A 22813-nucleotide genomic window follows, 5' to 3' on the forward strand; every position below is an offset into this window, starting at 1 on the left:
GTGGCTCAGGTAGTGCAGCTCATCCAGGACGGCACATCAATGTGAGCTGTGGCAAGAAGGTTTGCTGTGTCTGTCAGCGTAGTGTCCAGAGCATGGAGGCGCTACCAGGAGACAGGCCAGTACATCAGGAGACGTGGAGGAGGCCGTAGGAGGGCAACAACCCAGCAGCAGGACCGCTACCTCTGCCTTTGTGCAAGGAGGAGCAGGTGGAGCACTGCCAGAGCCCTGCAAAATGACCTCCAGCAGGCCACAAATGTGCACGTGTCTGCTCAAACGGTCAGAAACAGACTCCATGAGGGTGGTATGAGGGCCCGACGTCCACAGGTGGGGGTTGTGCTTACAGCCCAACACCATGCAGGACGTTTGGCATTTGCCAGAGAACACCAAGATTGGCAAATTCGCCACTGGCGCCCTGTGCTCTTCACAGATGAAAGCAGGTTCACACTGAGCACATGAGACAGACGTGACAGAGTCTGGAGACGCCGTGGAGAACGTTCTGCTGCCTGCAACATCCTCCAGCATGACCGGTTTGGCGGTGGGTCAGTCATGGTGTGGGGTGGCATTTCTTTGGGGGGCCGCACAGCCCTCCATGTGCTCGCCAGAGGTAGCCTGACTGCCATTAGGTACCGAGATGCGATCCTCAGACCCCTTGTGAGACCCTATGCTGGTGCGGTTGGCCCTGGGTTCCTCCTAATGCAAGACAATGCTAGACCTCATGTGGCTGGAGTGTGTCAGCAGTTCCTGCAAGAGGAAGGTATTGATGCTATGGACTGGACCGCCCGTTCCCCAGACCTGAATCCAATTGAGCACATCTGGGACATCATGTCTCGCTCCATCCACCAACGCCACGTTGCACCACAGACTGTCCAGGAGTTGGCGGATGCTTTAGTCCAGGTCTGGGAGGAGATCCCTCAGGAGACCATCCACCACCTCATCAGGAGCATGCCCAGGCGTTGTGGGGAGGTCATACAGGCACGTGGAGGCCACACACACTACCGAGCCTCATTTTGACTTGTTTTAAGGACATTACATCAAAGTTGGATCAGCCTGTAGTGTGGTTTTCCACTTTAATTTTGAGTGTGACTCCAAATCCAGACCTCCATGGGTTGATAAATTTGATTTCCATTGATCATTTTTGTGTGATTTTGTTGTCAGCACATTCAACTATGTACAGAAAAAAGTATTTAATAAGAATATTTCATTCATTCAGATCTAGGATGTGTTATTTTAGTGTTCCCTTTATTTTTTTGAGCAGTGTATATATATTTTCCAAATGTCCAGTCTTCTCAGCCAAACTAAACTGGACTTCTCTCCCATGTTACCATTCATCTTTGGCTTCTATAGACAGGCAGGAAATAGGTGTACTGTAAAAACCCAGCGGGTACATTATATTGTTATGGATGATACTGCTTTTCTATTTACTCAGTGGAAGTGTGAAACAAGGATTCTTTTTGATACAGAAATGTACATTACTAGTGTCTCAAAACAAGCTTGCAAGTTCTAATACCATTGCTTTCCCCATTTGATATGTGATTGAATAGATGAGGGCAGTTGATAAAAGGTACTGGCACTATGGTACTTAAACACTACATAAGACTTCATGAATGTAGCAGATAACTTGCTTAGCCATCTTGTCTGTTAGAACTAGCTTTTGGTATGGAATGAATTACTGTACAGTGGTTGTCTTCAGGTGTGCGTACATGTTATGACCATGAAACCATGCATTTCTAAATCAAATAAATTCACTGATATCCAGCTTTGATGAAAGCCAGTTTCCTGTATCTCTTTCGTCCTTCTCTTCTGTGTACAAGACACCTGGGTCGTGTTCATTTAGGTACAAAATGTAAGAAATGGGATGGACTACCTGGACTTGCCCAATAAGAAATGCTCATTTTGTTTTCTGTCGCAAAATGTTTTCCTTCGCGTGTCCCAATGAACACAAACCTGTTTTGAGAATAAAGCCTTGAATCATGGCCATAGAGGGGAATATGTAGAAAACTCAGGGCTCGGACAGTGAGTGTCGACAGAGTGAAGCCATGTTAACTGGTCATTTCCCAGGTGGATCATGAAAGAGGGCATTCTATCATTTATGAAATCTTTCTTGGAGGGGGGGGGGGGGGGGATTTGTGAAATGGTTACTGTTGCTAGGAACCCTGCCGTAACCTGTGCTGGTCATGAGCAGGAATGACGGGTGGGGGGGGTGATGAAAGGAGGGAGGAATCTTTGGAAGCGTACCCTCACTGTGTGTGTGTGTGTGTAGGGGGTGATGAAAGAGGAGCAAGAGCACCCTCCCTGTCCTTCGCCACATCAGAAAGAGTCCAGGCTTTTGATCCGGATCTTTTCGGTCTCCGCTCCCTTGATGGGTTCATTTAGATTCCAAACTCACAGCCAGGGTTAGTTTGGTGGCAGAGAAGAGGGGAAAGAGGGAGTAACCGCATGATGGAGAATGGATCAAAAACAGAGAGAAAAATACTTCAGAGCTGCCTTGGTTGATTCTAAACAAAAGTGACATCAAATGTCAATGACGCAAGTCTATTGGCCTTGAGTGCAAACTGTTGGGGTACTGTACACCACTAGCAGCAGTTATGGGTAGGGGGCCTATGCACCTGTGGAGGCAACGGGTGCATAGACTGCTAAGGATAAACCGATCCTAAAACGGATACAGTGTGTTGGGGTTAAGGGTTCCTCAGGGGCCACATCGCTTCTGAGTGAGATAATGACAAGACACCCAGCGATTTAATGAGAGTAAAGTCAATTGCGTAACCCTTCGGTCCCTTTTGGGACATTGAGCCACATGGTGTGCACTTCCTTTCCACACAGGGAAATCACTCCGAGCAATAAAACTCTACCTCATCCAATCCAACAACTGAAGTACGTCTCCGCAATAAAAACAAGGAGTAACTGATTCAATAAAAACACTTTAATAGAGAAACAAATTTTGAAAAACAAAAAACAAAATAAAGCCTTTGAAACAAAGTCTAAATCCTTTATCACGACCACCACCAATTGAATTGAAGAGTGAAAGGGATATATTCATCATTATGTAGCCCACTCGTGTGGGTCCAGTGGGGGGTAACAGTTAACAGGTGTGCCATTGATTTACTGTGGGAGGGGAAGAAACACAGGAGACTGAAGACAAGATGGATGACAACAGGAGATGTGGTTTAACAAAGGCTGAACACAGTGCTCTCTACTGGCTGGGCTAAAGGCTGCTCCCAAGACAAAACCGTCTTTTCAAGTTAGGGTTGTTTTAGTTGTTTTATGAAGGCATAGCGAAGAACTTTCGGAAGCCACTCACACACGATGATATGTGACTGGGTGGAGGCTAACTGACATTCAAACTCTGTTGACGACAAACTAATTAAAAGTTTCTGTCTCGATGCAAAGTCAGTCAGGTCACGAGTCATGACACGGCACAAAATTTAGATTTTGTTAGCGAGTAAGCAATAATGAAGGCCTGAAAAGGCGCGGTATGGACACAAGCACAGACCTATTACTTACTCTTGGACAAGATTACTAAGAACAAAACACAGAATGGCTCAATCTCTTATGGATTGGATTTTACACAAATACAGATCAGACATTGCAGAAATTGAGAGGAATGAATATTGCACAATTTAGAGGTTAACAACTAATTTGTGGGAAACTGATTCAAATTTAATATCCACTTCTTTGCAAAGATTTTCAAAGCGTATATGTGCCCCGTATGTCTGGGAGCAACTTTCGCTCAGCAAAATAATTTGGAGGAAAAACAACTCTTACATGAGCATTACATAATTCATTGACATGTTAGTAAAATATCATACTTTTTTGTTCATAATGTCACAAGTCATTGTACACATCAAACAATATACCAAAATGTTACTTTGTAGGGAGAGAACAAAAAAAATATATTTTTTGTTGTTGCACAAATCAATAAACTATTTGAAAAAACCGGGGATATAAACAAGCCATGTCATCTTGGCATGCACAGAATGAATGTAGTCTTACGTGAAAAATAATTGTCGAACCACAAAGCACCGCTGAAATTAAAATCGATTTTTTAAACTGATTTAGCGAAGAAACTGAAAAGGACAAATAATACCTGCAACATTGATTTTAAAATTAAGTATTCTACAGTAAAATAACATGTTTTATATGCCTGCAACAAAAAAACGTTGTAAAAGCAGCCAGACACCATCTTATAAAAATTAATTAAAAAAGTTATTACTATAAGATGCTGTGACTGCCAACACGGTCCATGTCCATTTTTGTGAATTTGCATAATTAAAAAGGGCATACCTCCTCTTTTAAACAGCTTCTACAAAATTGAGGCGCTCCCTAAACCTTGTCTGTAAATACCTAGAAAACGCATATTTACAAGTATGTTTTTTGTTGTGATGAACCTAAAATTCACAACCTCTTGAATCTGGACCTTGGAAAGTTAATGACCAAACATTAAATAAACTGAAGTCCCCGTAAATGTTTCGAATGATCATTTCAACTGTTTAAGAGACGTTTTTAATTCCGACTAGATTTGCTTCCTGAATAGCTGACAGCATGTTTGACAATTATTATTATTATTTTTTGTAAATACTTCTGATTGATGGGCTCATACATGAAAAAGAATGACAAAATAGTTACATAAATGTACCAGTTAGAATCCAAGGGTCTTTTATTACAATATACTGAAACAAACCATTAACCAATTAAAAATATATATTTGATGGGGGAGAAAAGGCTGCAACACAAATGAATCATGAAGAGAGAAAATGGTTTCCAGGAAAATATGACAACTATGGCTATTACACAAAAGAAAAATCAGTCACAAATTTGCATTTGATAATAACCGTCAATAATTGTCATGATAATTTTATCCTTCTGGCAATTAATTTTTTGAGCGTGCACACTAATACAAATGTATAAAGATTGGACAGCTTGATGGTTGTTTGCAAATGATTTTACAAAAATGCAAATAGATTTCACTCTCAAGATACACGTGTCACCCTAAAAACAAAATACCTCACTGATTGGACTGCATGTCAGAAAAGACCTACAAACAGTGAACAATCTCTCTTTTGTGGTTAAAATAACCCACTGATTGCATTTATTTGTTAACAATTGAAACATTGAGTCGTCAAAATAAAAAAAAAACGGAATATTTTTTCCTGTCTAAATTTCCAGCCAAATTGCCAGGGCAAACAGACAGAATGAGTTACCTCAGTCATCTAAGCAACTATCTAACTATCTAAGCAACTATCAGAGCAAGAGGTTGGTGGCTAAAAGTGATGTCTGCTGATGACACAGAATATCGGCGAAAAAAACTGTGGTATTGCAGTACCAGTACAACTCAGATAAGAAGAAACCAAAAAGTAACTGATGGCACTGGTCTAAGCCAGCCGGTTTTCTTTCGGGCCGAAGTCCTACATAAGCACAAAAATAGTCTACGGTTGCAAGGTTCCCAAAATTCCCAGGTTTATCAGAAATCCTGGTTGAAGAATTCCAAGTCGGGACGATTCCCTAGTTGCTTACTCCCTTGCTAATTCCAGAAAACCTCCAACCGGGCTTTCAGAAATACCAGGGAATGTTGGGAAATTTTGTGACACGATCTTTCTCAAGACTTTCTAAAATGACCTTAAAGCTCTGAAGTGGGTCAAAAAAAAACAAGGACACAATTGACGTAGACCCAACATCTCACTCAACATGAAACAAATCTTTCCAACTTGGCCGTGATCTCCCTCTATACCTTCAGATTCCCTCAGCAGCCGTGCCTTAGTTATGACTCACGTTTTACCCATCCACCAATATATGCAGTTTGTCTCAAGTTTCTCCACATCATTGTTATCACGCAATACGCCTACATCGAAGACCGTGGTTAACCGACTAGACTAAAGGGAAAGCCAGTCGCCCAACAAGAGAACAACCATCTTTGGGCCTCAGATGAAAACGGCAGAGGAAGCATACCATGGTTGTTTCTGAAACTAGTTTGTCCAAGTTGGAATCAGACAACAGTAGACCTCACTTTGATGTGGCTTTGCATGCTTATCATTATCTATCCTAGATTTTTCTCTTTTAAAAAAAGAGAGGAGGGCCAGTGAAAAAAGGAATTTACGTGCAACCAACCCATTTGTATAAATGTATAATAAAGTAATTGTGTTTTTTTCTGAATGGTGTGTGTTTGCATGTGCATGTTTGTATGCATGTAAGAATCCCATTTACTGCACTAATCTGTCACTGAAAATTATTTTCAGGTGAGAATGTCTAAGGTTGAGGATGAAAAGCAAACCAAACGAAGTCTAATGTAAATGCTAATATGATACAGGAATTTAGGTACATGTCTGTTGCATACAACTCAGTCATTTATTTTCTTTATATGTACAGATTAGAGGAAAATGTATCTACTTCTATACAATGCTCCATATACTTTATATGAAATTAGTTGACCACTTAGCTTTTTCCCTGTTAACACAACTATGATGAAAATCAAGACAAAGTCCACACACAATTTTAAAATGAAAAAAATAAAAATAAACTTCAACATAAAAAACTTCAATAAGGGAAAACAGACAGGCAGCCAAGTGGTCAACCAAATGTTGTGTTTTTAAAAACATTTTAGTTAATTTTTAAAACCTTTTTTTGCATTACATACATATATAAGTGTACATAATATAAGTATATATTCATATATACATCATGTATGTATATACCAGTAATGCATCCATTATATATACTTAAGTTTTACATATTAAAAAAAAATGTTTATGTCAGATATGTGAAACAGAAGAAAGATTTGACTGTTACAAATAAAAGTTTAAAACAAAACAAAAAGCAGGAAACAAAAACGAATAGAAACTATTTGTAAAAGCTGTTTTTTGTCTTTTTCACAAAAGTATTGCCATTATTAGATTTTTTTTAAATTTTCTTAATATTTTACGTTTTTTTTTTATTTAATATTTTTCTAGGGGGTATTTCTCAGGGGTGAAACTCATTTAAAATAGGAATAGTATCCGTTGCTACCATTTGAACTTCCTATGCTGAGCTCTTGGAGTAGGGAAAGTGGGTCGCTGTGCTTTTTGACCTGTTCCGGGCGAGCTCTGGGTTTGGGTGGGGCGCGGAGGGCACTGGCGTAGGACATGGTGGGGGGTTTTCCAGGGTTTTGGAGAACCCCGGGGCCCTGGCCGGGCTCTGGGGGGGCTTGCTGCTGCTGCTGCTGCTGCGGCTGCGGCTGCTGCTGCTTGCTGTTGGGCATGAGAGGGGGGAACTGTCCGAGGTGGTGGAGGGAGTGGGCGGGAGGCTGGGCCGCAGCTACTGCCGCTTCAGCCTTCATCTGCTCCTCTGCTGCCTGCCGCAGGGCCTTGGAAGTTACTGGAGAGAGGGAGGAGGAGGAAGGGAGAGGGAGGAAGAAGGATGAGGGGGAGGGAAAAGAGTAGGAAGGAGGAAGAAGAAGAAGAAAGGGAAAGAGGAGAAATTAGGGTTGGAGAGATTAGTTTCAACTTCCAAAATATACAATACATTGGGGGTTGCTTGTCAATGTCAGGAGAACAAATGGGCACTTAGAAAGGAAACTGTCACTTTTGTTTTTGTCACGCTTGCACTGTTGGAATCATTGACAATGACAGCCACTTCAGCATGCGGATTCGTCAACCTTACAGTGGCCAACAGCCTTCAAATTGTATTCACCAGGTCCAAACCTGATGACAACCGTCAGAAATTGAACACCCGACTGGCTCTCACCTGAGTGTCAGACACTGACCAAACCGGACGCGTGCGTTGCAAAATAAATGTACACATTCATGTTATTCAATCATTGCTCGCTCGCTCCAACGAGCGTCTGCGTGGCCAGGCATTAAAATAGAAGTTGCTTCTATTTGTGACGCAGAACGCGATGCAAGTCCTGCCTCTCCCATCTCCTCATTGGCTTTTAGAAGCATATGCCCATGTGCCATCTCCTCATTGGTTATACCCACGTGGGTGATTGAAAGATGAACTGAGGTCGGTTGTGGTAATACACCTTATTATGAAAGTTAGTTGCCAATCGCCATATAAAGTCCAAAGAAGAAAAAGAAGCCTGGGAGGAGGAGAGATGACTAGAAACCATTCTGTTGACCATTAATTGTTAATTAATTGTCGGAGTAGAGGACCTTGTGCATTTCAGGTAAAATAACAACTCAATGTTTATATCCCAGGACAAATTTGATAGCAACAGCAAGCTAGCTAGCTAAAAATGACAAATTAGCTAGCAACTGCAAGCTAGCTAAATTGTCATAAATGTTTAATGCTTTTCGATGGGTCCCCAAATTAATATAATTGGTTCAGAGTTTGTTTTGATATTTCAACCTGCGTGTCGTGATCGCGTTTGCTGTGGGGGAGACTAAATCGATTTGCGCGTCCGGTTTGGCCATGGTGTCCGCTGTCACTATTCTGCCACTGCTAGAGAGTTAACACAGGCACTGCCAAGTACAAGGAGTGCAGTATGCTACACTTGAACCATTATATATTTGTATTTTAAAAATGTAATGATCTGCACTGTACCTCGCTCAGCTACATAGTCAATAGAATGCTGAATAATTAGCATAACAGTTTGATAACGGTTTCAAAAAGTCCTTTGTGGTGCTTCTGATGCGTACCTAGGATATCCCGGTGTTGGTGTTGAACGAGTGTGCTGGCTCCGTTGCATGGAATGTTCTGGAACGGGCCGGGGCCACCCCCGTTGCCGGGCCACAGCTCGGGCGGTGGGTAGCCGTAAGGGGCGTGGGGGTGTTGGTGAGTGTGTTGGTGGGGGTGAGGGTGTTGGTGGGGGTGCTCCTGGGGGTCTGCCGGGCAGGGCTGTGGCTGCTGCTGGGCCATGGCGGCGGCGTTGGCGGGGGATCCCTCGTCTGGGTAGCTGGAGGAGATCCGCCGCTGGTAGAGGGGCCGCCCGGGACCCCTGGGTTCATACTGAAAGAGGGAGAGAAATAACAGAGACAGGTGTGATACAGAAAGGAAGCAAGGTGGGATAGAAAAAAAAAAAAAACAATATAGGTCAATCTAAATCGCCCATGGTACATTGAGAGATCATCCCTATTCCTTTCCTCACAGTGCCATGTCATTGCTGTAGGAATCACAACATCCCTCCTCAGCGCTCCTCTTATTTGTCAACTAGTAACAGCAGGTGTGAGTGAATCCATTCCACAACGTTCTCATTTCACTTACACAACACATTCACTCTTCTGCCAGAGTACCCATTACAGTTCCCGTAAGCTGGGAACATGCAGGGAATCATGATAAAAACACTGGAATACTCATGAGAACACCAATAAGACGGGATGAGAGCCACATGAGGGGACAGGCTGAGCCTTCTGAAGGGCAGTTGAGAAAACACCCGTTTCCGAAATTGGACAGTGGTATGAAAACAGAACAGCCCTTAGACCAGAACACCATCCAGAGGTGTTGATGACTGTGGTGAGATGAGCCTTTTGTGGAGTGACAGTGTTAGACCCAACACCTTGTGAGAGACCCTTTCTTCTCTGGAAATGTTAGTCGCATTGGGGGGGGACAACATTTTTTTTGTTGGAACAAACGGTCAGCTCAGGTGATTTTCCAAAAGGACTTTCTTCCAAATGTACTTTTAAGCCAAGTGAAAATGTTAAATGTTCAGGATGACAGTAAATTGGGCTTCCCGAGTGGCGTAGCGGTCTAAGGCACTGCATCGCAGTGTTGCGGCGTCACTACAGCCTGGGGTTCGGCCGTGACTGGGTGTCCCATAGGGCAGCACACAATTGGCCCAGTGTCGTCCAGGTTAGGGGAGGGTTTTGCCGGTGGGGGTTTACTTGGCTCATCGCACTCTAGCGACTCCTTGTGGCGGGCCAGTTGAACGGTGATTCCTCCGACACATTGGTGCGGCTGGCTTCCGGGTCATGTTTCGGAGGACTCATGACTCGACCTTCACCTCTCCCGAACATGTTGGGGAGTTGCAGCGATGAGACAATATTGTAATTGGATATCACGAAATTGAATTGTTATCGCACCAAAACATGTTTGTTTTTTTTGGAGGAGGAGGGGTGAGACTTGACTAGTGCAGTGTTGAGACTTGACTAGGTGAGGGGGTGTGCTGTCTCTCCAGGTCTGACTATCCACCGTCTTGAGAACAGCGGCACAAAATACCTAAATAACCTTAAGAACTGTGTTGCACCTGGACAAATTATCAAAAGTATGTCGACCTCCCAAGTGGTGCAGTGGTCTAAGGCACTAGTGTGCCACTAGAGATCCTGGTTCGAGTCCAGGCTCAGTCGCAGCCGGCCGCGACCGGGACACCCATGGGGTGGCGCACAATTGGCCCAGCGTCGTCCCGGGTTAGGGGAGGGTTTGGCCGGCAGGGATGTCTTTGTCTCATCGCGCACTAGCGATTCCTGTGGCGGGCCGGGCGCATGTACACTGACACGATCGCTAGGTGTATGGTGTTTCCTCTGACACATTGGTGCGTCTGGCTTCCGGGTTAAGCGAGCAGTGTGTCAAGAAGCAGTGCGGCTTGGTTGTGTTTCGGAGGACGCACGGCTCTCGACCTTCGCCTCTCCCGAGTCCGTACGGGAGTTGCAGCGACGAGACAAGACCAACTACTAATTGGATACCACGAAATTGGGGAGAAAGGGGGTATATATATAAAATACTATGTAAATTTGGTATATACGCACACACCTGTATATTTTCAGGCGTGGCGCAGCACCACAGCTAAATGAATGCAGCGCAAACACTGGAAAGTTCACCTGGATACACAGTGGTTTTAAAACATTAAGCACTGGGAAACGAAAATGTCAGTTTTCTTCCGTTTGGTGCCTGATAAACAACCCACTGTAGCTCTCAAGGACCAGGGTCGGCCAAACCCTGGACCATACCTTCACCCACGGGAATCCTTTATGCTATTCCCTAGCATCTCCTGTCCTCAGTCACCTGGCTATAACTTTCTACTCCGACAAAGTTAGCAACGTTGAGGCAACGGTAAGGAAACTATTTTCCCACAGAGAGCTTTGAGCAATACGCTGCGCTTTAGCTGATACATTTCTCTCAGTCAATTTTTAGGTCAAACAGACAATTACAGAAAGTGAGAAAGGCATAGCTTCCATTTCCTGTGATATTGGCATGGTGAGAAAAATGTTTTCAAACATTTCTGTATTAAAATCTTGAAATACATTTGCATGTACCCGTCCGTGTTAAAACATAGCATTGGAAATGAGGTGAAAAGACAGTATATACTGTAGCACAAAACTGTGACAGACAGGGCATACTAGTATAATAGTCACAGCTACTCTATTCTTTACACACACACACACATGGATAGAGCATGGTCCTTACCTCTTCTACATTGTGAAGGGCGGTGGCACCTGTTGTTCTGGGGGAGAGGGGGTGGTAGGGCTCCTGGCCTGGGCCTTGACCCTGCTGCTGCTGCTGTTGGTGGTGCTGCTGCTGCTGGTGGTGCTGGTGGTGGAGCTGCATGAGGTGAACCTGCTCCTGTCTACTGGGGTGGGCCATGACGGGCAGCCCGTAGGGGAAGCCCTGGCCCTGGGCCAGCATGTGGTTCTGAGCAACGCCAGCTCCGCCGTGAGGCCACTGGGCCTCCTGGAGGAGGTACTTGACCTGCGGGGGCGGGGTAGTAGAGTGGCCCAGCTGGTGGGGGTAGGCGTTGGGGTTGTAGAGCTGGTTCCCCGGGTGCTGCTGGAGACCCGGGTTATTGAGGAGGTCCAGCTCGTGGCTGGTGGGGTCTCGGCCAGGATAGGGGCCAGGGGGGAAGGGGCCGGTGTGGTTGGAGGTTGCAGACGAGGGGGAGGAGGGGTCTCCTGGGGAGCGGGACTGGACCTGGCGGTATTGGAGCAGGCGGGACTGGGGAGGGGGCTGCATCTCTGCCAGGTCCCTGGGATCGGGCTGATCCTGGGGGGGCATCTCTCGCAGGAGGCCTGGGAACCTACAGAGAAGAGAAGACCGATACATACCCTTAATATCCAAAGGGAGTCAAATCAGTAGAAAGAGAGGGGGTAAGAGGTCAAGAGAGAGGAGAAACCGCCAGAGATATAGTGCGAAAGAGAGCGCGAGGGAGAGAGAAAGAACAAGACAAAGGGAAAGCCGTTCGCGGCCCTGAAGGTTACCTGGTGAAAGGCGGTCCGCCAGCCTCGTCCTCCATACCGGCGCTCATCCTCCAGTTGGCCCGTGCCAGCAGCTGAGGGGGGAAGCGGGCTAGGCCGGGCTGGGCCAGATGGGCCAGCTGCTGGGGCAGAGGGAAGGCCACACCGCCCTGGAGGAAGGGCCCAGGCTCACCCCACTGGCCCAGCCGCGCCTGCTGGCTCAGGGCTTCCAGAGCTAGGGGGTCTGTTGTAGGGAAAGGGAAAGAGAGAGGAGAAGAGAGCAAGATTGTTAGATTATAAATGGGTTGGTACATGTTGTTGCTGCAAAAAGCATCATACTGTGACACTTGCTGTATTTTGAAAGTTCTATATCTTGAAAGAGTAATTGCTGACATGCAAAATATTGTGAGACTGTATCAACAGTGGACTAATGAAACAAATCCCAAAAGATAGTTTGAGTGGTATTTGCCTAGGTAGTAGAAGCATTGGAAGACTTGGAGGTCATCATCAGATTGCTTAAACCTAGGCCTGTCCGAGTGTCTTTAGATATGAAAATATCAAAGTTGTGGTGACCTGGGGTTGTTTCTGGACCCAGTTAAAGTCTCAGATTAAAAACAAGGCCAGGCCTACAGTCGCTACCTCACAGCCCAACCAAGGTGTGTGAAACAAAGAGAAAACAGGAACTACAAAAGATGTTCAGACTGAGAATAATTTCAATATATGTCTGCGCAATTAAACCCAGATGAATGCTGTAGTGTCACGATGTGTTGGGTTTTATTAACAAACAAACACCTTTTAAACTTTCCCTTTCCTCAGAGAATGGCTGATATATTTTGTGAAAGTGTAAGGTTGACAGTGTAAGGTTATTCTTTCTGGGAGAAAAATAACTTGGAAGTTTGTCGAAGGTTGGTAGCTGTTTAGTTTTTCTGAAATGTTTTGCAAACTGTACTGTAATTCAGTCACTCGAATGGAAAGTAAAAATAAGCCTTCATGCCAAAATGCATTGCATTTTATCAACAGGAACACCCTTTACTGAACTTCCCCTTTCAGAGAATGGTTGAATACATATTTTTTGAAAGTCTCAGATCGACAGTGTAGCACTATTTCAATAAGTTTATTGTTGTGTTCAATTAGTGGATACATTTAATTTTTTTTATTATAAAAAAATATATATATATATTTTTAAATTGTGATATACAATTGGTAGTTAGTCTTGTCCCATCCCGTACGGACTCGGGAGAGGCAAAGGTCGAGAGCCGTGCTTCCTCCGAAGCACAACCCAGCCAAGCCGCACTGCTTCTTGACACACTGCTCGGTTAAGCCGGAAGTCAGACACACCAATGTGTCGGAGGAAACATCGTACACCTGGCGACCATGGCAACGTGCATGCGCCCGGTCCGCAACAGGACTCGCTAGAGCCCGACAGGGAGAAGGACATCCCAGCCAGCCAAACCCTCCCCTAACCCGGACGACGCTGGGCCAATTGTGCGCCGCCCTATGGATCTCCCGGTCGAGTCCGGCTGCGACAGAGCCTGGACTCGAACCAGGATCTCTATTGGCACAGCTAGCATTGTGATGCAGTGGTCTAAGGCACTGCACCACTCGGGAGGCCTCAATTAGTGGATAATTTGTAAGTTGTTTTCACAAAGCCATTTCAAATAAAGAATTTCTGTCAAACACTATTTTCTCTGGATTAACCGTGACTTGAACCCTTCAAAGTCCAAAAACGTTGTTTCCCTATAGCTAATTACGTGACCTTTGTACAACTGTGTGAAATTGATACTAGCCTCAACTTTAAACAAAAAGTGAGGGGCAACACTGATGACTGGATCTCCCACAACAACAGGAGGCACTCACTGAAGTGTCCAGAACCATCGGTTATGCAAATGTGACCTCAGACTGTTGCATGTCAAAGATAGACCACACAGCCACTACTACTACCACCACCTCAGAGATTCTGAAGAAAAGGAAGTTAAAACGAGGTGACCAATAATAACCTTATCTGTGCCCCAGAGCCTCTCGGGCAAAACCACTCAAAAAACAGACTAGGAAAAGATTGCAGAGCTGCAACAAAAGCTATACATGTATACAGTAAATAGATCAAGAGGAGATGCACACAGCTACAACACAGCAGTGAAAAAACTCCAGGTCATTCCACTGGACAAGTCATCTCACCAACGTCTCGTCCCATTGGAAAAAGGAGCTTCCTTCTTAGCACGCAGGCCTTTATTTGTCACTGAATGACAAGAAATGTTCTGGACAAGACATTTATTTCCTTGGACAAACTATCAAGTGACCATCACCTCTTTCTATTGAACCAGTGTCTACTTTACAAGAAAGATGAGCCTGCTCGGTGTTCAGTTTGGACTATTTGCAGCTTGGATTGTTGGTTCCTGGGGTTGGTTGAGTAGCAACTGTATCCTCTAGGAGAAGACTATTGGGAGTTCATTGACCCTAACTGCCCATATGGCAACCTCAGTGCCAAGTGCTGGGATGTATGCGACCTCAACCTCTCCATCATTCCGTCAAACTACCATGCCCTCTGTCTTGAGATAAGAGGTTCTGTCCTGCAGTCTGGCGCTCTGCCTCGATTTGACAACCTCAAGAGCCGTTACATACATGGCTGTCTGCCCACGATTCTTCCTGAGACCTTCCAAGGGGCTGTCCAGGGTGAAGAAACGTGGTACTCCAGTAAGTGTTACAATTCATTACTTCTATCCAACACCTTTACTAACCTGACTAACCTGGAGGAACTGTCTATTAATAACTATAGGCTTTCGGTGATGGCACCAGACGCATTGGGAGGGATCTGAAGAAACTCAAAGTCAACACCTGTACACAGGAGCTCTCTGATTTGTTTTGTAGGATTGTCAATATGTCACAGTCATTGACGAGCCTGGACTTTACATCAGACGGGATAGTAATTGAGACACCAGAACTGCTTTGAAACAAAAAGGAGCTGTTCTTGAGATTCCTTATTTCTATCGTCTTCAAGAGGCGTTTTTTTTTTACATTCCCTAATGCACGACATTTAGAAAAAGGAGCATTCAAATGCTTTGAAAACATCTCATCTCTGTATTTACCCGCTATCAATGAGGTACAGAAACAGCTTCTGCAGCCTGGTATTAACAGATTAGGTTATTTTCCCTTTGACGGGAAAAGCATTTCCTTCGAGTCAGTTGTGAGACGGTTTTCAAACTCTCAATCACACAACTTGAATTTGATCACTGTAAATTCAGGAACTACACCACATCTGCAGTCAGAAACTGCTTGGGTATGAAGACGATCATTCCTGTTGGCTTTGGATTTCATGCCAGCATAAACTTGAGTTTGATACATTATTTGAAGAATGTCACCAAGATGGGTTTCCCCTTTTGACAAAGCTGAGCTTGGTGTTCTTTGTGACACTCAAAAAGGGACCCATCACCTGGCTGAAGACACAGTCTCTGAAAGTCTTCAACATGCCAAACATCTCAGCAGTTCTGTTTCACACATTTGGAGCGGCTGGATTTGGCAATCAATCAAATCACCACTATTGTTGACTTTACATATAATGGACGTGGTCAATTGAGGTTCCTAGTGGTAACAAGATCTCACAGATTACCAAGCACATTTTCTATGGCCTGCGAAGCTTGGAGACCCTAACACTGGAAGATAACACAGTTGTACACATCGAAGCTCATGCATTAATCCACCTTACTTCCCTAAAGAATATAGATTTAGGAAACTTTCTCCAGTGAGTCAGAGAGCAGTGTAAATCTGACGTACATTTTTGTAATCTTCCCACAATTTTCTCAGTGGGGTACAACCTGACAATTATCATTGGCAGCGACAGCACCCCAAAACCAGGCTTGGCCCTTCGACTCCGTGCCCCAACTGTGTCCTTCCAAGACTGCTGTCAGCCTCACGGGCAAGACAGAGCGCCTCCTGTGTGGGTCTCACTTCGCAGCAAAGTACTTCCCCTTCCTGCAGGAGTTTGACTTCCAGTCGAAGCTCTATGCCAAGTTTATGGACATAACTGACCTGAACAGGCTTGTGCAGTTGAGGTATCTGAAGCTGGAAGAACTGGACATTTACCTGCAGCCAGGGCTGGCCATCATGTTCCACAAGCTGACCAGGCCGGAGAGCCTGAACCTTATCGACTGTGGAATCCTAAATCTAGAGAAGTATCTGAGCGGAGACCTGCACTCCCTCAGGCAGCTGGCAGTGCGTATCGATGAGTTCACCGTGATGGAGAGCTTCCCAGAACCCCTGACCAGCCTGAGGTACATGCTATTCGCAGACCCTCATCTGCACTGCAGCTGTGAATGCTTGGCTAATCACCTGGGCCCAGAGACAAAAACAAGTCAAGGTCATCTTGTTTTAGGCCAGAGAAGCGGAGCTGACATGCAAAAATGCTAACGGTATCCAGAACTTCAGCAGATACTTGGGATGCCAACTGCACCCTGGACCTGGGATTTTTCCTGTTCCTCTGCACCTCCCGGGGCCCGCTCCTCTTCATGCTGGTGGTCCTGCTCAATCAGCTGGCCCTCTTCCACATTGCACGAGGCTGGCTGGAGGAAGCATTGCAGAAGCCCAACCCCAGGTACTGCTATGATGCCTTTGTGTCGTACAGCAGAAAAGACAAGCGCTGGGTGGTGGAACAGCTACTGCCCAACCTGGAACAGAGGGGGCCTCCATTCCTACGTCTCTGTCTGCACAGCAGGGACTTCCAGCTAGGGAAGGACATCGTAAACAACATCACAGCGAGCCTCTACTGGCCACTCTCCGTCTGCTGGTGGAGCACAGGGACTTCCTCATCCTGGTCTTCCTGGAGAACATCCCACATAGGCAGCTGTCTGCCCACCACCGTCTGGCTAGAATGGTCCAGACTAGAACCTACCTGGACTGGCCCCGGGACACGGCCCTGCAGCCTGCCTTCTGGGACCGTCTGTGGACCAAACTGGCCCCTCCTGAACCACAGTCCAGACTAACGCAACACACAGATATACATTTATACCTACCTGTATCACAAGAGTATTCAATATTTATAGACGTGAAAAAGCATGATTTTCTATAGCTTCTTTTTATTATTCAACATTTACAGATTCTTGTTTGCTATTTTGTTGTTATTATTGTTCCCTTGCTTTGAATAAACCTCCCGGGTTAGAGGGGACAAAAAAAAGTACACTCGTAGAATTTGAACTCTATGGTAGAACTCACCCATCCCATCTCCCAGGCCTCCTTCCTGGTTCTCCTCCCCGAAGCTGTTAACTCGGCTGGGCTGTGACAGGGCCGGGTGGTGCCCCCCTTGGTGTCCCATCTGAGACCTCATGGAATTCCCCATCTCCTCCGGCCCCTCCTCTTCAGTCTCCGGCACAACCCTGTGGGAGGCCATGACCCCACCAAAGAAGGAGGGGTTGTGCCTGCCGCTGTCGTAGGCTGGTGATAGCTGGGCCGAGTGATGCTGGTTAGGCTGGCCCATGGCCGGGCCCCCACCTGGGTGCTGGGACGGCACCCTAAAGGGGAGCCTGGACACGCCGGGGTACTGTGGGGGGAATGCCCGGCCCACAGGATGGGGGGCAAAGGCCGGGTTGGGGGGTGCCAGGTGGTAGTTGAGGGGTCTTTGGCTCGAGTTGTCCTTGCGGTGGAGCATGGCATTGGGGAAGCCCAGTCCGTCTGTCTGAGAGTCCAGACTCCGGCCACCGCCCGGATCACACTCTCCCTGGAGCAGATGAACACAGTGTGAGCTGGGCTACAATCACATTGCTCATTTAGCCATACAGCAATTCTACAGAATGAATTAAACTATATTAACTTAGATACGTATTCATTTATCAATTCTAAATAGTTCATTAACTATGAATGGGTTAACTGACAACGTCACGAAAACGATGCTTCATTCGGGCAGAAGTCTGTGTATTGTTGTGATTCTGGACGGCCAGATGGATAGAAACGATGACAAGAAACTGCCATGTGGGGAATTGCAGGTGGCTCATTTCAGCTAGTTTTATCCTGTTCTTGATACCATGTGTTGTTTTGTGTTTTGACTGATGTCACGTTAATGCTAACATGGCTAAAATTCGCTAGCTCGCTAACCAACAATTGTAACAATGTATTTGAGAGAAAACAAGTGCTGATTGTGCAAATGTATTTATGTTTTCAATAAACATTGGAGACTAAATATAGTTTACATGCCGTCAACAATCATGCCAACCCAGTCTTTTTAGTTGTATACAGACAGGTCGTTTTTATTGCTAAACAACCAACCGCTCTATATCAATACTTAAATATGTCTTAGCAAAACTCCTTTTTGAAATCATATTGTTGCTAAATAGAGGCTTTAATGGAGAGTATTGAAAGTCCTTTTTCTCGTTGTGATAAAGCACCAACTAAGCCCACAGCGTGACTACAGAGCGAGTCAACAACGTACCGGTTTGTCCTTCATCTCCGAGGTCTTCCTCTCTGGTGTCTGTAGCCGGCTCTGCTCGGACTTTGCACACCCGTCCATTTTACCTGAGGGGGTTAAAAAATGCAGACACTTTTTCAGATTCTGTGCTGTGTGTGAGTCACTGTGCTAAGACACCGACTTCACACAGTTTCTACCCATTTCCACATTAAAGTACTACAACTTATTTTCTACACACCGTTTCTGGTGGAATCAGCCTGAAGCTCCTTGTCGGGACTAGTCTGCTGGCCCATGCCCAAGGGGGAAGGGTGTGTGACTCCGCCGTAGGGGATGGGCGAGCCCCGGTTCTGGGCCTGCAGCAGGTTCAGGTTGTAGGCCATGGCCGCCTGGTGGCTCATGATACGTGGGTCCATGGCAAAGCGGTTCTGGTAGCCGGGCCACGGCAACTGGATGGGGACAGACTGGACACCACATCAATACGAGTCAATATAAAATCAATGCACACACATCAATAGACATCAAACACACACAATACGCCTAGTCAGTCGGAGCAGATAGGGTTGACAGGAAGCAGGTCAGCATTCAGGGCTCGAACCACCCAGTTTATAATTTCAAATATAATATGGCCTAGACTAGTGCACCCCCCCGATGTGCTGACGGTCTATGTGAAAAGCACAGCGGCTGATGCAGGTCGGAGGAAACAGACAGTGTGTTAAAATATTAATCTGGTTCTGAGATGGAGAGCAGTTTGTTGTTGGATTGGACTCTGGCACCTGTCAGGCCAGCTGGTGAGTGAAACATATCCCTTTATTGCAGTGGATGTAAACTGACTGACAACAGTGAGCAGAAATACAATGAACATTTTGAAAAAGGCCATTTTAAACAAAGCACATCCATCCATAATTTCCACAAGATGTCATTTTTTTTTTTTTTTTTTTAAAAGGCATTGGTATGTAAAGGAATTAAGACTGATTGTTTGCATGGTCCATAGAATAAACAAATTCCTATATAAAAGCATCTTCAAAAAAATGCTTACAAAAAAATCCTCCTCAAATAAATAAAAATGGCCCTGAAAATAGTAAAATAATCCCCTTTGTTCCCCCAAAAAACGCAATAGTGCGGTGAACAACATAAAAAAGGATGGCATCTATCTAACGAGAACATCGTTTTTAAAACAGCCTTCCCCTCCGCGTGTCGACACAGCCATTTGCTGTGCCAAATCATCCTCCCGATTAAAAACGCTCATTCTATCAGCCATGTGCCATTATGGTTTAATGGGGAAATAAACAGCCTAGATTGGGTTAGATGGAGAGTTTACTTTCTTCCCATTACTGAACGAGGAATAACGAGTGTGAAATCTCACCCTGCGGGCCAGGCTGAAATTGTTCAGACTAACAGAAGTCATTATTCTCAATTAACGTGTTTTTCTGTCTTGTTTTCAGAGGATGAGGAGGGATGTAGACAGAGGGCCCAAACACAAAAGGAACATGTCGAAATCAAACTGATGGGGATTTTGGCACTCACTTAGCGATCATTACGCACTGCTGAGTTTTCGTTAACTCGGTATAACACCGAAGCCCAACGGACAAGTCTGAATTAAATGCAGTATTGCATAAGGGGTCCGTGTTTTGTCCTTTGACTGACTCATCACGTTACAACCAAAAAAGTATTGTTTTCCTTGACTCAAATAAACAGTGCATTTAGACCAAGAACGAACACCAACTGAAAGATCTGTGTAAGTCAGTTTGTGTTTGCGAGTATGCATATGCATAAGGGTGTACAGTATGCTGTATGCTCTGCACACACAGTTAACCCGTTCCTCAACACCTTCCAACTCTGACTCAAAGCAATACACTTACAAAAATGAATTAATTCAAACCAAAACATTGAGTCTTTCCTCAACAATAAACTACAATTCCCAGTAGCAGTATACTTACGGGCAGTGGCATGGACATGACCATGTTGCCCCCGTAGACGGCAGGCACGTAGAGTATGCTGGCGCCCGTGTGGGGGTCTATCCTCTGCACGGGACTGGGGGACTTGCCCATGCCGCCAGGGGTGCCCCCCAGGGGCGGCGTGAACGCCCGGATGGGGTTGCCCATCAACACCGCAGGGTTGGGTTGAACTGGAGAGGGTTGGGGGAGGAAGAGAAGAGGAAAGTAAAACTTCATATATGCTAATGATCTGCTACTCCTAAAGTGATACTCATTACAGCAGTGGATAGTCTTGTTGCTAATCCTGAAGGATTTTATTATCTAGACCTAATCATTGTTTTGGTCTCTGTTATTTGTGCCTATGCGGACCAAGCTAATTTCCCCATGAGATAATGTTATTGTATTTTGAAACAATTGGTACTTCTTTGGATATAAGATGTCTTAAAATCATTTTAACACAACAACATTTTCACAACAACAATTGCACCATGTTGGTCTTCAAGTGTAGACAACTCCTGCGATGATCTAGCTAGAAAGATATGTTTGTTTGTGTATAATTAGCCTTGGGCCTACTGATGGTACTCGTGGTACGCCTCACTGTTCTCCTCTTCGCTCTAGCTCTCCGTCTAAAGTGATGGCACAATATACCTCCTTTCTATCCATCTCTCCCCTACCCCCCTCGTGCTTTCTCCATACGGGGCGACTAGATTCACGGTGACAGCGCACCTACACGGTAGGTGTGCACTATGCTACACCTCTCTAACCTTGAATCTTCACATCCCAGTGAAACATGAACCGTTGAGAAGTGAATCCAATCAATGGAAAATGAATAAATACTGTGTCCTTCCTGTATTATGACTAACGTAATAGGTATTTTTTTTTGGAGAAGAGGTTAAACATTCTGAGTATGTTTGTGGAGAGATGGCAGTTTAAAGACTTGGACAGTGCTTCACCCTCAAACTACATACAGCTAGAGTATAGCGTTCTTGACTTTCAGTTTGCATTGGCAGTGTTTACCCTGACACTAACAGTGGTAACTGTTTCTGTCTGTGAGCGGTTTGTATGGACTCCAGAAAGAGATACAAATAGACAAGTCAACACTTAGATGACGGAAGGAAGAGAAAAGATGGACACTCACCAAATCCTTCAGGTGGGAAGTGCTCCGTGTGGTTCGCATGTTGACCTTTCCCCTGGAAGAGCAGAGAGAGGGAGGCATCCTTAGAAAGCGCCGGAGCGAGAGAAGTCCATAGAAAAAGAGGGGGAGGGATGGAGTAAGTGGAGAGCGAGCGAGGCTCTCGCTCCAAGGCGGGCAGGCAGCGGTAACCGTAAGGTCCGCGGTGGCCCACATATGTCCCAATGGCACATTGGTCACAATGGCTACACAGTTAACGCTTGCAGAACGCTTTAAATAGCCAAAGGTGTTGAATCTAAATGGCAACAACATTCTTGGAGGATAAAGCATTCTGCTGCAGCTCTTGAAGAATATAAAGCCCCTTTGTGGATTCATGAGGGCGGCAGCTATAGTATTCTAGGGCCAGGAGTTTTACCTGACGTGACCTGAACAGGGAAAACCGCTGATAGAAAGAATCAGCAATGGGTCAAAACATTTCAAACATCCTGCATTTTGAGTTCTTAGCGAAAGTAGGCTTTCATGTGGTCAAGTCATGTGGGCAGAAATACTACCGGCCTCCAAGACATCAAAACGTCGTAGGTTTCGTATTTTCAGACTCCTCGCTTCTTTAAATCATTTGACCAATTCTGTGCTCATAGAAAAAATGGCCATCCTATACTCGTGCCTCATTTAATAATCAATTCAGCTGGAACTGGGTGGTTCTATAGCTGTTATGATGGTTGCATACAGAAGCGCTTCCTTACATCATTACTGTACTAAAAAGGACAGCATACATTAGGCACCTTTTTCATCAGTTTATAGGCTAATGACGACTGACACTAACTGGAGTGAGCAAGCAAACACACACAACAGCCAATTTAGCAGACACTTTTATCCAAAGCAACTTACACACTCACGCACCAATACATCTTAATTCTCTCTCCAACTCTACTCTTCTCTCTCCATACAGAGAAGAGAGGCAATTCCGTGCCCCCAGGTTCCATTTTAAAGCCCTCACAACATTGGGCCGTATCTATTTTTCAGACAACAACGTCTGACATTGATTGATTGTTATGTGACCAACAACACGGAAGTTGTCCATCCAATTGACTTTAGGTGGATTGCAACCTGTTGTATTATTGATGCACGGAGGAACGTACGCAGTAATCTACTTTAGCGTGTCTTAGCGTAGCCGAGCTGAGGCACACGGTCCCCCTAGGCGGTGGTGTTAAACTGATAACACTCGACGTGGTTTCCCTTGGGGGATGCGCCTCATGATAGGTTAGATGGCTGGTTTGGTTTCCCCCTT

General features: G+C 45.3%; 1 protein-coding gene across 2 annotated transcripts in view; it reads right to left on the reverse strand.

Moving 5' to 3' along the window:
• Positions 1 to 2901: 2901 nt before the first annotated feature.
• LOC120032877 (probable helicase with zinc finger domain) overlaps positions 2902 to 22813 on the reverse strand; it is a 59420-nt gene continuing 39508 nt past the window's right edge. For both annotated transcript variants that reach the window (XM_038979100.1, XM_038979101.1), the window contains 9 exons: positions 21532 to 21583; positions 20397 to 20584; positions 18698 to 18920; positions 18484 to 18566; positions 17274 to 17775; positions 12096 to 12315; positions 11308 to 11914; positions 8607 to 8916; positions 2902 to 7344 (listed from right to left, as the gene is read on the reverse strand). In XM_038979100.1, coding sequence (XP_038835028.1) covers positions 6965 to 7344; positions 8607 to 8916; positions 11308 to 11914; positions 12096 to 12315; positions 17274 to 17775; positions 18484 to 18566; positions 18698 to 18920; positions 20397 to 20584; positions 21532 to 21583 — 2565 coding nt within the window. In that variant the 3' untranslated portion in view covers positions 2902 to 6964. The remainder of the gene's footprint in view (positions 7345 to 8606; positions 8917 to 11307; positions 11915 to 12095; positions 12316 to 17273; positions 17776 to 18483; positions 18567 to 18697; positions 18921 to 20396; positions 20585 to 21531; positions 21584 to 22813) is intronic.

The sequence above is a fragment of the Salvelinus namaycush genome, chromosome 39, assembly GCF_016432855.1.
Source record: "Salvelinus namaycush isolate Seneca chromosome 39, SaNama_1.0, whole genome shotgun sequence".
NCBI lineage: Eukaryota > Metazoa > Chordata > Actinopteri > Salmoniformes > Salmonidae > Salvelinus > Salvelinus namaycush.